General features: G+C 53.9%; 3 protein-coding genes across 5 annotated transcripts in view; 1 reads left to right on the top strand and 2 right to left on the bottom strand.

Moving 5' to 3' along the window:
* UPF1 (UPF1 RNA helicase and ATPase) overlaps window positions 1-908 on the top strand; it is a 20,137-nt gene extending 19,229 nt beyond the window's left edge. For both annotated transcript variants that reach the window (XM_080928892.1, XM_080928891.1), the window contains exon 24: window positions 30-908. The gene's annotated coding sequence lies outside the window, so the exon portion shown is untranslated. The remainder of the gene's footprint in view (window positions 1-29) is intronic.
* Window positions 512-2,798, bottom strand: GDF1 (growth differentiation factor 1). The gene is made up of 2 exons (XM_080928893.1): window positions 2,116-2,798; window positions 512-1,715 (listed from the first exon to the last, which is right to left on the bottom strand). Exons 1-2 carry the CDS (start codon window positions 2,666-2,668, stop codon window positions 955-957), a joined length of 1,314 nt encoding a protein of 437 aa, XP_080785019.1. The 5' UTR covers window positions 2,669-2,798; the 3' UTR covers window positions 512-954.
* CERS1 (ceramide synthase 1) lies at window positions 2,669-15,786 on the bottom strand. Of its 2 annotated transcripts, XM_080928895.1 has the most exons (7): window positions 15,480-15,786; window positions 13,295-13,454; window positions 10,079-10,259; window positions 9,205-9,366; window positions 8,582-8,729; window positions 8,365-8,474; window positions 2,669-2,850 (listed from the first exon to the last, which is right to left on the bottom strand). In XM_080928895.1, exons 1-7 carry the CDS (start codon window positions 15,726-15,728, stop codon window positions 2,808-2,810), a joined length of 1,053 nt encoding a protein of 350 aa, XP_080785021.1. In that variant the 5' UTR covers window positions 15,729-15,786; the 3' UTR covers window positions 2,669-2,807. The 2 variants fall into 2 exon arrangements, with proteins under 2 accessions (XP_080785021.1, XP_080785022.1); XM_080928896.1 differs by lacking the exon at window positions 9,205-9,366.

Below are 15,786 nucleotides of genomic sequence, written 5' to 3'. Positions count from 1 at the left end.
GACACCTCTCACCCTGTCCCTGATCACAGGTAGCGGCGGAAGAGCTAAGCTATGTGGCTTAGTCTATCAGCATCTTATTCTGGGTAATAAAAAATAAAAATAAATGGATACCTGTTTTCCACTGCTAAAACTGAAGCACCACTGTGTGAGCAGCCGAGGAGAGGAAGGAGGAGCGAGAGCGAGCAGAGAGCGGCCAGGGAGGACGACAGAGCGGAGCGCCGAGGAGCGGGCGCCCCCTGCGGGCGGCGAGAGGAGAGAGGCCCGCACCGCTGCAAGGCCGGCCCAGCGCCATGCCTGCCAGAGGGAGAGGCCTCGCCAGGACCGGCCCCGCTGTTAATTTTCTTTGTTTCTCGTGATTGAGGGGCTACGTTTTAGCAGGACGAACTTCGCGTTTCTGTGCCCAAGCAGGCAGCCAGAACCATCCGCGCGCGGTCCCAGCGCTAAGGGGTTTCATTTAAAATACGGTGTTTCGGGTTTTTCTGGTTTTTTTTTTTTCCTCTTTTCTTCCCCCCCCCCCCCCCCCCCCCAAGATTCTTTCAAAGGAGTGTGGGAAGTACTTGGATCAGCTTGTCTCTAAGACCTGACTGACGGACCTGGGAGGAAGCTTCCGAAGAGGCAGCACCGAGAAGCCCGAGCCCTGCAGCCTGGGATCACCGCCTGCACCGCAGCCGGAGGATTTGTTTTTGAGTTTTGAGCTTCAGAGGCCACAGGCGAACTCGTGAGCACGGCCCGCGGGTTCTTCCCCATCGTGGGTGGAGGCCTCATTGCTGGGCGCCCTGTCCCGGCCCCCACCTTCCGCGGCAGCCACCCAACCCCTATCCAGGCACACCTGCGCCAACGCAATGGAACTTAATTTTTAGTCAAATTTGTTTTAAGCTTTTTGTCACCAATAAAACATGAACAAACGGTCCCTGCTTTTGCGTGGGGCCGTCCCTGAAAGGGTGTCCCGGGTGGTCAGCGGCAGCCACATTCATCCACCACCATGTCCTCGTAGTGGCGTAGCACCACGTTGTCACTGTTGTCGAAGAAGAGCACGGAGATGGGCGACAGGCGCTCTGGCACGCAGCAGGGCGAGCCTGTACCTGGGGTGGGGGCAGCTGCGTGCATGAGTGCTCGCAGCACAGCGTGGTTGAGTGCAGGCGGCCCGCCGGGTCCCCTCAGCGTTTCAGGTAGCGCACACGTGCCCTGGCAGAAGTTGGCCAGGAAGCCACGCGGCGCGATCACCCAGCGATGCCAGCCCACCTCACGGAAGCTCACATGCAGCCGTCGGGTGCGACATGTGCCCACTGGACTACCTCCCACCCTGGGCTCTGTGTGGCGCCGCAACCGCGGCAAGGGACACAGGCGCGGGTCCAGTGTCACCAGCAGCAACGAGGCCTCAACGAGGCGCCCACAGGCTGCAGTGGCCCCAGGGTGCAGTGACAACGCCAGGCGCAGGGTGCACGGAACCGATGCGTTGGCGGCTACTGCAGTCCCCAGTAGGTCTGCACGCAGTGGCAGCCCGGGTGGCGCCGGCACGCGCAGCAGCTCAGGCCCGGGATGCTCGGCCCACAGCGCCACGCTTAGCTCCCACTCTCGTGTATCTTCGCTCTCGGCCTCCAGCCGCAGCTCTAGGCGCGCGCGTGTTGGGCGCTCTGCAGGCTCCACGCTCGACAGGTCAAAGACGACGGTCCACTCCGGGCACCTGGCGGGCTGTGCGGGCCTGGAGGACAGACCTGGAGGTGCAGGGAGAGTAGACATGGCGCGATGTCCCAGCAAACGGGCTGGGCTGAGACAAGGAGGAAGCGCTGAGAGACAGGAGCCCTACTGAAGGATGGGGTGGGGGCAGGGCACCCGCTGCAAGGAAGGGACACTGTGGGGTGCCATGCCTACAGTTGCAGATATGGGCAGACGGGGACCTGGGGGCCCAGAAAAGTGAGCTGAAGAAAAGGCTTCAAAGGATAATAAGTGGCGGGATGGGGGCAGGGCTGAGGTTGGGTACAGGAAAACCACCAGCATGTGCCCTTGCTTTTAGAGGACTAAGAAAACAGGGTCTCAGCTTGCTACCAGGTTGGACAGGTCGTATGAGGGACTCAGCCTCATGGACTTTTATCCAACCACGGCCCCCTTACTCACCGCTATTAGGGATGTGGCGCACAATGTTTCCGGCGACCCCCAGTTCCTCCACGTGGCATGGTCGCAGAGGGCGCCCCACTCTGGCCTCCTGGGGGTCGCGCCGACGGAATAGGCGCCACATGACAGGAGGAACAGGTCGAAGCGTGGGGTCGCTCCGGGGGGCTTCGGGAAGCCCGAGAACCTGGAGTAGGGCAGCAGCGGGGCCCAAGGATGCTGGCGCGCCGGCCAGGGTCGTCGAGGGCAGCAAGAGCAGAAAGAGAAGGTGGTCGCAAAAACGCTGGCAGACAGGGAGCATTTTCCTCCCAGGCGAAGTCCAAGAGAGTCGGCAGAGTCCACTGGGTCCTGGGCTGGTGACCGTAGGTCCGGGGTGCTTTGAGGTCCTGAAGGGGGCGTGTCTGGACCCCACTGATCCAGAGGGCAGAACTGGGCGGCAGGCCCAAGGTGGGTGGTCGAGAATTGACCTGAAAGGCGGAGCTGCTGGCAGCCAGAGTCCCTGGAAAAGGGTGGCATCCTGCATCTTAGGGCGGGGCCATGGTCCCGGAGGCGAGGCCATGCCGCCAAAGGCGGGGCCAGGCCTCCAGGGGTGGGAGCAGACCTCCAGGGATTGGGTCTAGTCTCCAGGGGCGGGGCCAGTATCCCAGGTAGGGTGGGACAAAGTCCTGGATGGCGGGAGTTGAGGATGGACAAGAAACTCAGAAGAGCTTGTCCTTCACCAGGCCATTCCTCAGAGGCTTCCTGAGGGCCAGAAGTAGACACAGATTAGTCTGGGATGCCCATGCTTCACCCTCCCTGTTGACTATCTCCTCCCATACCTCCTCTGCTGCAAGAACCCTCTTTCCTCTCCAGACAGGTAAAACAGCACTCATTCCCTGGTTCCCACACAAACCATCCCTGCCATGGCCCTGTGTGCCTCCCCCAGCCATAAACTCCCTTTCCGAACACCCGGAATCCCTGGCAAAGTTTGAAAGGTTCCCCCAGTGCTGGGAGTGGAAGGCAGACCCTCAGACACAGTTAAGGGAAGTTTTAGGCTTTCTTTTTTTTTTGAGATGGTCTCCCTCTTTGTGGACCTGGCTAACCCGGAGCTTCATTTGTAAAGGTTGGCCTCAGATTCACAGGTCTACCTGTCTCTGCGTCACCTGTGCTGGTGCTAAAGGCCTGCCCGAGCGTGCCAGCCCCTAGAGTTTCTAACTAATACAGTAAATTTCATTCTCCATCACGTAGAGAGCAGGAGTCTGATGGTGAAGTAATTCTTGCAGGAGTTATTGGCCAGACTGAGGGTCCCTTAAGAAGAGAAAGCCTAGCAGTTTCTGCCTCTCCCCCTCCCAGCCTTCAGAAGTCAGCTGCTGAGGGAGGCACACAGGGAGCCATGTTTGGCAGGGGTCCCTGGTATTCCTCATCTCTGTGCAGTTTGTACTCTTGGGGATGCCATGGACTTCCTCAAATGAGGCAGAGCAGGTAGCTCCAGGGATGAAGTTCAGAGGTCAGGCCTCCAGGGTCTGAGGTGTTGAGTTCCTGAGCACTGTTCTATATTTGAGGTCTGTAGCAAGTGGGCATTCCTGCCTCATATGGGTTAAGTGTCTCCCAAACCTGTCCTCTTAAGTCTTGTGGAAACCTCTAGCACGTTCTAGAAGCTTCCTCAATATGTCCTCACCATCTCTCTACAGTCCTCATGGCTCACGTTAAGCATTCCACTTCAAGGGGGGGGGGTGGGGAGGCAGAGACAGGCAGATGAATCTGAGATGGAGGCCTGAGCTACAGAGTGAATTCCAGGACAGCTAGGGATACACAGAGGCCCTGTCTTGATAAAACAAAAAGATACCACTTCAAGTCACCACACGCCAAATGAACTATAAGTCTGAGCTCACTCATTCTTTGGTCTAATGCTTTCCCAGGGGAGCTGTTTTGGTGGCTCTTTGATTTTGGGGGTTTTTCCCTACGTCAGAGCAATACTGTCCCTCCCACAGGCTCACTCAGACCTCATCCACTGGCTGAACTTGCTGCACTGTGAGCAGCTTTCTATACCCCTGGATTTGATGCCCTGTGTACTTGGTGTACTTGGTCCTCAGTTGGCTCTGTGTGGAGAATTAAAAGCTGCAGCTTTTCTAGAGAAAGTATGTCCCTGGAAGCCAGCGTTTGGTGCTTTAGGCCTCACTGGATTTGAAGTTTGTTCTTTCTGTTGAGTGTTTACAGCTCCTCAGGACTTGAGCTACCATGTGCTTTGGCTTCCATGGGGCTTGCTGCCCTCGTGCCTCAGTGACACACACAAAGAGCAACGGCTCTTATCAGGGCTGTACAATCTCTTCAACTACAGATATGTGGTTTTGTGAGGGCTAAAGCTATGTTTTAGGTTCAAATGACTGTGCTTGAGGGCTGGAGAGATGGCTCAGTGGTTAGAGCACTGACTGCTCTTCCAGAGGTTCTGAGTTCAATTCCCAGCAACCACATGGTGGCTCACAACCATCTGTAATGGGATCTGATGCCCTCTTCTGGTGTGTCTGAAGACAGTGACAGTGTACCCACATACATTAATAAAAAATTACTGTGCTTGAGAGATTCTGAAATGCTTCTAATTTGTAAGCCCCACTTGCGAAGGGCAGATGGCTTCCTGGAACAGTAGAGGCTGTTGTTTATGTAAGATGACAAGCCATATGTGTTTCCTTCAGTAAACAAGGTTGGTTGTCTCAACTGCATAAGATGTGTTGACCACACATAGGAAGTATGTCAGGATGTATGCTTGCCCTCCGTGGATTATGGCAGGAACTATGTAGTCTAATGGGTATTGCCTTATAATTGTTCTCTGGGACTCTAAGGTACGGACCTGGCCAGTGTCCATTATCCTGGCCAGAACAGAGTAAAGCTTGCTTCAAATTCGGTTCAAACATTGTGGTAATAGTCTTATTCTTGCGCAGTGGAATGAAAGGTTCCTGGTAAGTGGTAAATTCTCCTGCGAAGGATCAGCTGTGACTGAGACCAGCGTCACTGAGACAAAGTCTTCCTCAGTCAGGACACAGGAACGGGTCACTTTCTCTGTAAAGTGTAAGAGTTTCCTGGGTGGTGCTGGTTTTGAAGGCCAGGGAGGGTCACTGAGAAGGTGGCCATGCCAGCACGGAGACCCCATGCCATGGGAGAGCCAACGGGTGCTGCGCTGCATATGGCAAAGCACCCTGGAGTCCAGAAGATCTGGGTTCCAGATGTGCATCGACACCACTGGAATTTGGTTTCCTCTACTTTGTATGTGTCCTGGTTCTTCCAATTTGAAGTAAGAAATGTTTTATTTTGGAATTTATAGGAGTCCATGATTAAGAGACTTCAAATAAATTTAAGAGTGGCTGAACTTTTAAATGATGAAATTTTTGTTTTTACTTATTTTTTTCTAGACAGGGTTTTTCTGTGTAGACCTGGCTATCCTGGAACTCAGAGATCTGCCTGCCTCTGCCTCCTGAGTGTTGGGATTAAAGGTGTGAGCCACCACAACCTGGCTTGTTTGCTTTTTGGGACAAAGTCTCACTAAGTAGCCTTGCCAGGCTTCAGATTCAGTGTGTGGACCAGCATGGTTGTGAAGTCACAGAGATGTGAAATCACCTGACTCTGCCTTCTGGCTGAGATTAAAAGCATACGCCACCATGCCTAGCAAGTGGTAAAAACACTTGGGACTTGTAAGAACTGAACTGACTGTGTTTTGTATATAATCCTAACATTAACATGAGATACTGGGGAGAAAAAAAAGGAGAGGTTATGATTTACTACTTGTGTTTGTGTCTAGCTAACAATGACCATTGGAAAAGTTAGTGTTTTGTCAAGTTAACACAAACTGAGGTCATTGGGAAGAGGGAACCTCAACTGAGAATAGGCCTCTATCAGATTAGCCTGCAGGCAAGTCTGTGGAGCATTTACTTGATTAACTGATCAGTGTGAGAGACCTCAGCCCACTGTGGGTGGCTCCACCCTTGGACACCCTTGGGTGCTATAAAAAAGCAGGATGCCAGGAAGTGGTGGCTCACACCTTTAATCCCAGCACTAGAGAGGCAGAGGCAGACAGATCTCTGAGTTGGATGGAGGCCAGCTTGGTCTACAGAGCAAATTCCAGGACAGAGAAACCGTCTCAAAAAACAAAGGTAGAAAGAAAGAAGGGAGGGAAGCAAGGAAGGAGGAAGGCTGAGTGGGCAGGGGGCCAGCCAAGAAGATCTCTGCTGAGTCCTGCGGATGTCTCTGCTCAGCAGTGATTGGGATGTGTCAGCCAAACCCTCCTCCCAGCTGCTCTTGGACAGTGTTTACAGGAAGTAAATAGACATTACCCCTGGTGTGAGCTCTGGCCTCAACACACTTCCTCTGCAGCCCCTGACATAGCAGGGACTGGAGTGCCTCTGTTTGTGTGTGGAGGCTTTTTCTCTCTGCAGATCAAAATGTTCTAGAACAAAGGTAGTCTCTCTGTTAGCAGTGGAAGCCATCAGGTTCAAGCCATTCCTGTTTCAGGAAGTTAGAGCCATGCACTGCTCTTCCAGAGGACCCAGGTTCAAATCCCAGCATCTACACTATGGCTCACAGTGGTCTCCCGGGACCTCTGTGGGAGTCAGGTGCACAGTGGTGCTTGACACACATGCAGAGAAGCATCCATATACACAAAATAAATGTACAAATGAACTTAGGGCCAGGGTCTTAGAGCGGTGATTCTCAACCTGTGGGTCACAACCCCCATAGGGGTCACATATCCTGTATGCCAGACATTTACATTATGGTCCATAACAGTATCAAAATTACAGTTATGAAATAATTCTATGGTTGGGGTCACCACAACATGAAGAACTGTATTAAAGGGCCATAGCACTGGGAAGGTTGAGGGCCCTTGAAGAAGGGCGGCTCACTGGTTAAGAGCATTGACTAGTCTCTTCTCCTCCTCCTCCCTCCCCCTCCTCCTCCCTTCCTTCCCCCCCCCCCCTCCTTTTTGAGACATGGTTTTACTGTGTAGCTCTAGCTGTCCTGGAACTCACCCTGTAGACCAGGCTGGCCTCGAAGTCACAGAGAGCCACCTGCCTCTGCCTTCGGAGTGCTAGGATTTAAGGTGTGTGTCACCACCACCTAGTCTGACTGCTCTTCTGAAGTACCTGGGTTCAATTCCCAGCAATCACATGGAGGCTCACATCTGTCTTTAGTTTCAGGGGATCCAGTGCCCTCTCTGGCCTTGGGCACTGTCCACAGACACACATGCAGGGAAGACACCCACACATAAAATAACTTAAAAAAACGAAAGCAAAGCAAATGAGCGTAGGACCACTAAGATGGCTCAGTGGCAAAAGGTTGCTTATAGCCAAGCTGTGGCCTGAGATTGGTCCCTGGGACCCACAGTGGAAGAAACTTATATCTGAAAGTTGTCCTCTGACCCCTTACACACTATGACACATACCGACCATGAGAATAAATACTTTAAAAATCCTCCCCCTATATTTCTTTAAAAACAAAAATTATGAAATCATATCTCTCCCCTTCTTAACCTCCTGTCTCATGGTGTCTGAGCTAACACAGCCCAGGTCCTGGCTGGTTTGCATCTTCTGGAACTTTCTTTTTTCTTTTTCTTTCTTTCTTTCTTTTTTTTTTTTTTTAAAGAAGAATTATTTTAGGTATATGAGTAGTACTCTGCATCTGTCTTCAGACACACCAGAAGAGGCATCGGATCTCACTACAGGTGGTTGTGAGCCACCATGTGGTTGCTAGGATTTGAATTCAAGACCTCTGGAAGGGCAGCCAGTGCTCTTAGCTGCTGAGCCATATCTCCAGCCCCCTGCTGGAACTTTCTACAGCCTCCTGCCCTTGCTCCTGCTCAATGCTACTCAAACCATCTCTGGGGGCTGCATGTCCTAAACCCTGTTTGTCTGCCCAGACTCGGGTTGGTGAGGTCCCCAGAGGTCCGCTGAGAGCCCAGCATTGTTTCAGTTCTTGTTGGCTGCTTGAGCCAACCCCAGACTCCAAGGCAGGCAGGTGGACAGTGCTTTGGTATTCTCCTGAGCCCCTGCTGTCCTTCAGAATCTGGAGATCATGGGTGGGCCTGGCCTGGTCACTTGCACATCCCTTCTGGCCTAGCAAGCAGCCCCCAGCCTCGGCAGGCCTCTCTCTAGCTTGTTCCCAGAGGTTATATTTCTGGCTACATAGCCAAGCCTCCACTTCAGGCTCTTTCCCTGAGGACTCCCGGAATTCTCAGGAGTCTACACCAGTTCCTGAAAGAAGGAGCTGGGGCCTAGGCCCAGCCTCACTCACTCGGCTTTGCAGGGTTTGGCTGTCTGAGCTTCCAGAGTGTCGTACTCCCTCAAGTCTTCCAGTTCACGCATCTGACCAGTCAGCACCTTGGCTGCAAAAGCCACAATGTACTGTGGGAGGAAAAAGGCACGGATGAAATCCTGTGGCTGCCACAGGCCCTTTGCACCTGCACACGGGCCCTCCCAGGCCAGAGGATGACCGTGAGGGTTGGACTCACCAGGAACCAATAGATGTTCATGACCATGAGGAGCAGCAGCAAAGTGTTGAAAAAGAAGTAGTATGGAATGTCGGGAACAGACTGCAGGCTGGAGTGCCAGGTGGCATACAGAACCTTGAGCGGGAACCAGTAGAGGCGGAACCAGAACCTGGGGGGAGGAGGAGTCAGGAGGAGGGATGGTGAGGAAGAGCTCACTCCCTTCCCCCTACCCCTCACCCTATCCCCAGGTCCTCTCTACCGCTTTCTCCATCCACTTGTCACTCATCCCCAGGGTCCCCTGATTCACTCTTTCTCAGCACCATGGCCTGGTAGCCCCACCTACACGCCAGACCTTGCTTGGATAGGTATTTCTGGACTAGGCTGCAACCCTCCTCTGCTTGCCCCTCCTTATCTTACCAATCAGCCTCTCCCCCTGGACTATTCTATGGTCTATGGCCCTATCTCCTACCCAACCACAGACCCCAGTGCATGCCTGCCTGTACCCTCTCCTCCCAACCCCCCCCCCACCAAACCACACCCCCTTTTCCCATTCCTTGGCCACTATCCAACAAGACACACCCTTCCTGTTTGGCTCTAGCCACCCACTAAGGCACAACCCTCTCCTGTCTGGCCCACCCTCTCACCAGCAGAAGCAGAAGCTGAGGCAGCCCAGGTTGGCCACCAGCCCATGCAAGCGATGGTAGGCACCGCCCCTAGCCTTGAAGTAGATGTTGAGCTTGGTGAACTCCAGCTGCACGTCGCTAACATCATGCAGGAAGAACACAAGGAGGCCTACGTTGTGGTACCTGGAGAGTAGGGACATCACACCAGGACTGAGAAGCCAGGGCCACATGGCAGATTTTTCTTATTGTGTGCATAACCTGTGCATTTGTGTGCAGTGCCTGTGGAGCCCAGGAGAGGGCGCCAGATTCCGGAACTGAGACTGGAAAGATGGCTCGGTTTGGTTTCCAGAACCCACATGGGGGCTCACAACCACCTGTAACTCCAATTGCAGGGGGTCCCACTCCATGCAGACAAAACTCTCATACACATAAAAAAGCAAACCCTAAAAGAACATGCTGTTAACTCTGAGCCCCGGGACCAGCCTCTCCTACTCCTGTGTAATCTATGTGTGTGGGGGATGCGCATGCCAGTGCCTGGTGAACAGTGACTTCAGTGCCCCGAAGCAGGCGAACCACCCACCATGTGGGCACAGATCCGAAACTTATGTCCTCGAGAGAACAGCCAGTGCTCTTGGCTGTGGGCCGTTTCTCAGCTCCCCTTTATGAGTGCGGCCTCACCGCCGCAGGTCTCGCTGCTCTGTAACGTTTGGCCGCACCCTCCGCCTGTGCTCAGCTTAGCTCTAGCTCAGGCCTGGAACCCGCTCAAGTGACCCTGCTGCGGCCCCCTGACAGGGAACACTGGGCTCTGGACCTTCAGGTGACCTATCTTAACTTTCACACTAGCCCCTCGCGCGCGCGCGCACACACACACACACACACACTCCAATGCACTCACCGGAAGGCGTAGGAAGAGGCGATGAGGAGCAGGGTGACCACGTGGTGTACCAGCATAACCACGGAGTCCTTGCGCCAGCTGTCCATGTACACGGTGGCATAGATAGAATGACAGTAGAAACTCCCCTGAAGCAGGTAGGCGACCGCTATGTCCCAGGGCACCGCCATGCCCGACCTCCAGTCTAGAAGAATCACGAGCAGTCATTTTCAGGGCTGCTATGTCCCCTGAGACTTCCCCACACAGCATGTGTCTGCTGAATGTTGGGTGGCTGTAAGTCTCTATTTGATGGATAGGATTATTTATTGTGAACGTGTATGGGGACTAGCCTGTCACAGGACCCCGTGGGGGGGTCAGAGGGCACTCTTTGGGAGTCACCCTTCTCTTTCCACTCAGGCTTGGCAGCCAGCACCTCAACTGGGGGCAGGGGCATCTCACCAGCCTTTGCCCTGCCTTGAGTCAGGATCCCATGTAAGCCAAGCTCACTTCAAAATCTCTATGGAGACAAGGATGACCTTGAACTCATAATCCTCCTGCCTCCACTTCCTGAGTGCTGGGACGTGTGGAAGCACTGGATGGGTGGAGTCGAGGGCCTTCTGAGTAAGCTTTTCTACCATCTCATTTCCAGCCCCATTTTGTTTGGGTATGCCGTTGTTGTTTGAGAGACTGTTAGCTAGCCTACACTGGCCTGAAAACTCATAGCAATGCTCCTGCCTCAATCTCCTGAGTGCTGAAATGACAAGTATGTACCATCATGCCTGGTTAAAGTTCCCACCTTGCAGACAGAGAGGCCTCCTGGTCCAATGCTTAGTTCAGTGTGCCTCAGCTGTGGTGGGTGCGTCTCATACAGAACTTTCTGCCTGTAGCCTACACCCTCCCCTCCAGCCTTCCTGTGCCTCAGGTAATTGTCTTCCATCCCTGGTGAGCCCCATATTACCCACTACTCCTTTCTTGTGCCTCCTCCTCTCCGGTCACCATGCTCTGTCCTTTTGAATCTGTCTGGGCCTTTGTGATCCATGTCCCCAGTTGCATTCACAGTCCCAGCGTAGGCAGCCAGCCAAGCAATAAAATCACTGAAGGACTCATTAGGGTTAGTGAGACGGCCCCACAGGCAAAGATGCTTGCCTTAAATGCCAAAATTCCACCCACAGAGCCTACATAAAGGTGGAAGAGAGAAGTAACTCTCAGAGTTGGCCTCTGACCTCCAGCCAGCACTGGGCATGAGGCAGAGGGACAGTAACATTTGAGACCATCCTAGGCTGCATATGAACCCATATACAATTCCAAAGGGAGGCTCGGTGTGTGGTGGTTTGTATATGCTTGGCCCAGGGAGTGGCACTATCAGAAGGTGTGGCCCTGTTGGAATAGGTGTGTTGTTGTGGACGTGGGCCATGAGACGCTCATCCTAGCTGCCTGGAAGCCAGTATTCTGCTAGCTACCTTCAGAGGAAGATGTAGAACTCTCAGCTCCTCCTGTACCATGCCTGCCTGGATGCTGCCATGCTCCTGCCTTGATGATAATGGCCTGAACCTCTGAACTTGTGAGCCAGCCCCAGTTAAATGTTGTCCTAATAAGAGTTGCTTTGGTCATGGTGTCTGTTCACAGCAGTAAAACCCTAATTAAGGCAGTGAGTAAAGGCGCTTGCCACCAAACCAGGTGACCTGAGTTTGATTCCAGGGCTCCACACACAGAAGAGAGGAGCAGCACCCAAAGGTTATTCTCTAACCTTCATGCACATGTGCAAACAGTGGTACACAGGTGTCCCCTCGCACACTGATATAAAGGGATATGTTTTTTTTAAGAGGGAGAAGAAGCCCCACACTTCTCCTCATCCTCTAGCATGTGCCTACTTGTAGCACCCCACTTCAGCATACTTCAGCCAAAGTCACCTTCAGTAGGGTCCCCATCCCTGTTAACATATCCACACTCTGCCCCCCTGAACCCCTCCCCGTTTTCTCTTGCTACTTCTTGCTATGAACAGACTGAATGTCCCCTGGATGGTTTGGGAGCCTCCTCCTGATTGTGTCTAGAACAGGCTGACCTAGTTCACCATGCTTAGGCCTGGGGCAGTGACTCAGGGTAGAGCCCCTGAGTGGCTGTGGGCGTGGCTCGGGAGTAAAGAGTAGCGGCCTAGCTCAGCCTCCCTTGGTGCTGCATTCGGACATGCACAGCTGTGGTGGCGCCCAGTATGCAGGGGCCTCTTTGGTTCCATCTCCAGAAAAAAAAAAAAAAAAAAAAACCCACAAAACCCTGTAAATGTTCAATAAATGCATAACACCTTTTCCCAGACAAGGTTCAATCATGAATCGAGCATGGGCCCATCAGCTGCCGGGACACTGCACATTTTCAATCCCAGCACTCGGGAGGCAGAGGCAGGCAGATCTCTGTGAGTTTATGGCTAGCCTGGTCTACATAGTGAGTTCTAGGATAGCCAGGGCTACACAGGAAGACCTTGTCTCAAACAAAACAACAAAAAACAAAACCATGAATTGCCTACACAAAAGCAAATTGAATGACGCTAACACCACTCTTTTTGAAACCCAAAACAGGTTGTTTTGATGGTGATACACACCTAGCAGTTTGGGGGCTGAGACAGGAGCATCCCCAATTTTGGGCCATTCTGGATCATGTAGGAAAAAAATTGTGTGGTGTTCTCCATGTGGAGAAAGTCACCATCCGTCCTAGTACCACCAGAGAGTGTCCTCTCAACCCATGTCTGTTCCCTCACAGAGCCTGTCTCTGTACCTCTGGTCACTGTGAATTCCCATGACAGGATTCCTAGCAAGGAGCCCCTTCCACTTTGCACATTTTTACACCTACAAGTCTCTACCTTCATCCATCTCTGAAACTCAAACTCCAGCCAAGAGTTCAATGTTCACAGAATCATCCTATGGCACCCCAGGGCCTTTGCACATGCCCTCGAAGCACTGCCTCTGATAGGAGCCCTCTTCTGACCACTCCATTCCAGGGGTCCATAGCCACCCTTGTTTTGAGATGGCCTAATATCAAGACTTCCATTGAGACATCTCATTAAGCCCATGAGGAAGAGAAAGAGAGAGACAGAGAATGCGTGCACATGTGGAGGTCAGAGGACAAATTTTCAAGTCAGTTCTCACTTTCCACCATATGGGTCCCAAGGACAGAGCTTGGGTTGTCAGGCTTGGCTGTGCTGTGTCAGCCTCCACAGAACCCTTTGCATTGGTCCCACAGGGTTCTTACCATAGAAGACAGAGGGTGGGTCATGGAAGAAAGGGTAGTGAGTACCCAAGAGCAGGTAAGCGCAGTAGCTCCAGCAGGCCAAGTAGAACAGAAACTTCCAGGCACTCTCAGGTAACCTGGCGGCATCTCTAGGCTGCAGACGACACCGCTTGGCCAGGGGCTGTGGGGACATGGTGGGTAATGGTTATCACTGGGGAGCTCGATGCCCCTCCAGGGGCAAAGTGAGGCCCAGGGACTCAGCAGGCTGAGCAGCATTAAGAAGGCTGGGACTCTGTGCCCATATCATCTGGGGTAACCAGAGCCCATGTGTTGGCCCACGAAGGGCTAAACTTAGCACCCAGCTGTCCTGTGTGGCCTGGAGAGAGGAGAGGGAAGGGGAGAGGGCAGGGCAGGGCAACACACTCAGGCTTTAAGCAATAGAGCCCAGGGAATTTTGGGGGCTCAGGTCCTGGCAGAGAATTGGGGGTGTTTCAGGGAGGGAGAAAGGGGGAAAGACCTGACCGTTGAAGGAAAATACCTTGGCGGACAGGAAACCTCAAAAACACCAGTGCTCCCTCACACTGGGAGGAAGAAGACAGGACGGGCCTGGGAGGGAAGCTGTGGACCAAAGACTGTGAACTGAGTCTACTGAGAGAAAGGGGGTGGTGCTGGGGGGGCAGAAGTGAAACGGAACATGTGATAGTGAGGCAACCTCACTTTGGGGACACAGAGACATCACAGGATAGTGCGTCCTGAATTAGAAGGTACATGCTTATCATCCCAGCACTTGGGAAGCTGAGGCAGGAGGATTACCATGAGTTTCATCGACCTGGGTTTCAGAGTGAGAAACTGTCTCAAAGACTACAAAAGACAGTTGGAATAGGCAGACTAGAGTCAGGGAAGGCTCCAGCACACTGGGGGGTGGAGCTCCTGAGCTGAACGCCAAACCCTTCCTCTCAAGGCTGAGGGGGCCAGAGGAGCACAGAGCGCTCAGCGGTTGTCATGGAGACAGCCAGAGCCCAGCTCCTGTAACCCCTAGCAACTAGGCAGGCTGCTGCCAAGTTGAGCTTGGAGAGTGGGACAGTCCCTCCGCCCCTTTCTTTGGAAGGGTGAGATTGGAACTGAAGTGGTTCAGGCCGCATCAAGGCCTCCAGCAACCCATCTGGGCGCCGGGAGAGTGTCAGGGCCAAGGCAGATGGGGACCATGGCTGCACTGCGCCTCGGCCTTTCTCACTCTTGCCTCTCCCCAGCAGCTGAGAGCTAAAGTTGCTCCCTCCAGTGAGTGACACCAGAGGGTGGGCTCTGGAGCTGGACAACACCCTGTCTTGACCTAACAAGGAACAGCCTCTTCCCGCCAGCAGAGAAAGGCCCTTTTGTTGGCACAATGCTCTCTGTCCCCGCACCCCCCAGCCACTTTCAGTTAGACGGGGGCGGGATGTCCCCAGCTAGTCCCCCTGGGGAATATCCACCACGCTACTGGCCCAGATACCACTGAGACCCCCTCATCCCTGGAGAGGTGAAGCATGGACTCAGGTGCCAATGTCATCAGTACAAGTGCTACAGGGTCATTCTTCAGACCTGGGCGGTGGCCTTCTTAGTCACTAGAAAGGGAGCATTTTGACCATAACCCCATGGGGGCGGCAGAATCCAGCCTTGACACAGACAGGGTCATTTCCAAGGTTGAGGCACACGTGCCATCACTGGTTCGGGGATGGTGTGGACCACAGACAGGGGTGGAGCCTCAACTGCACAGACTGGGTGTAGGCTCAGCAGCTCCCTGTGACGCAGGGAACAGGTGACCTCCGTGCATCTTGAGGCCTCTCGGTCCAGGATCTAGGCTCTTTGGTCCCCAAGTCAATCCCCAGGAAGGACCCCGAGTCGATTCTCTGGTCAGTAACAGCACAGAGGTTGTACCAAGTGGATCGCCCCAGATTCTATCAAAACAACCCAAGACAGGGTGTGGATCTGGTTTCCCGAGACCAAGAACATCCCACGCTATATTGGACACCAAATCCATCACACTGTCACCCCAATTCAGCCACACCCCCGCAAAGGGTCTCGCGATAGCCTGAGGCGCCAACCTCCTGGGCATCTCCAGACCCGAGCCCCCCTCTTTCCAGCGGCCACCATGGACATAGGAGGAATACGTGGGGAGAGGCCTCACTCTCCTGCATGCAATTCTCAGGGGCCCCCAGGTCTCACTGACCCGAAAGATGCGCGTGGTGGCTGCCGAGCGCAACGCTGTCCACCCCAGAGCGCAGAACACAGCCAGCAGCAGCTCCGGTGCAGCCAGGTGCGCGTGCTCCACCAGGCCGCGGCGCGCCAGTCCCCAGCCGCAGTCCCCGCAGCCCCGTGCCGCCGCTAGTGCCGAGGCCCAGCTTCGCTGCAACATCTGTGCATAACTCGGCATGGGCTCTGGTGCTTCGAGGCCGGTGGTCATCGCTGCAGCAGCCATGGTACCCGCTTGTCCGCTGTCTCCGCTGCTGCCTGCACCCGTCCCAGCCACCGCGCGC

This window comes from Micromys minutus (assembly GCF_963924665.1).
Source record: "Micromys minutus genome assembly, chromosome: 14".
Lineage (NCBI taxonomy): Eukaryota > Metazoa > Chordata > Mammalia > Rodentia > Muridae > Micromys > Micromys minutus.
This window is presented reverse-complemented; position numbering and strand designations above follow the sequence as displayed.

Bases quoted from the DNA above. Each gene is read 5' to 3' on its own strand.
- GDF1 (XM_080928893.1), bottom strand. From the start codon at position 2,668: ATGGCCTCGCCTCCGGGACCATGGCCCCGCCCTAAGATGCAGGATGCC. The intron at 1,716-2,115 runs GTGAGTAAGGGG...CTGCACCTCCAG, and splicing joins GCGCCACATCCCTAATAGCG to GTCTGTCCTCCAGGCCCGCA.
- CERS1 (XM_080928895.1), bottom strand. From the start codon at position 15,728: ATGGCTGCTGCAGCGATGACCACCGGCCTCGAAGCACCAGAGCCCATG. The intron at 8,475-8,581 runs GTGAGTCCAACC...TTCCTCCCACAG, and splicing joins TGAACATCTATTGGTTCCTG to TACATTGTGGCTTTTGCAGC. The intron at 2,851-8,364 runs GTGAGTGAGGCT...TCTGGCCCTCAG, and splicing joins GCCAAACCCTGCAAAGCCGA to GAAGCCTCTGAGGAATGGCC.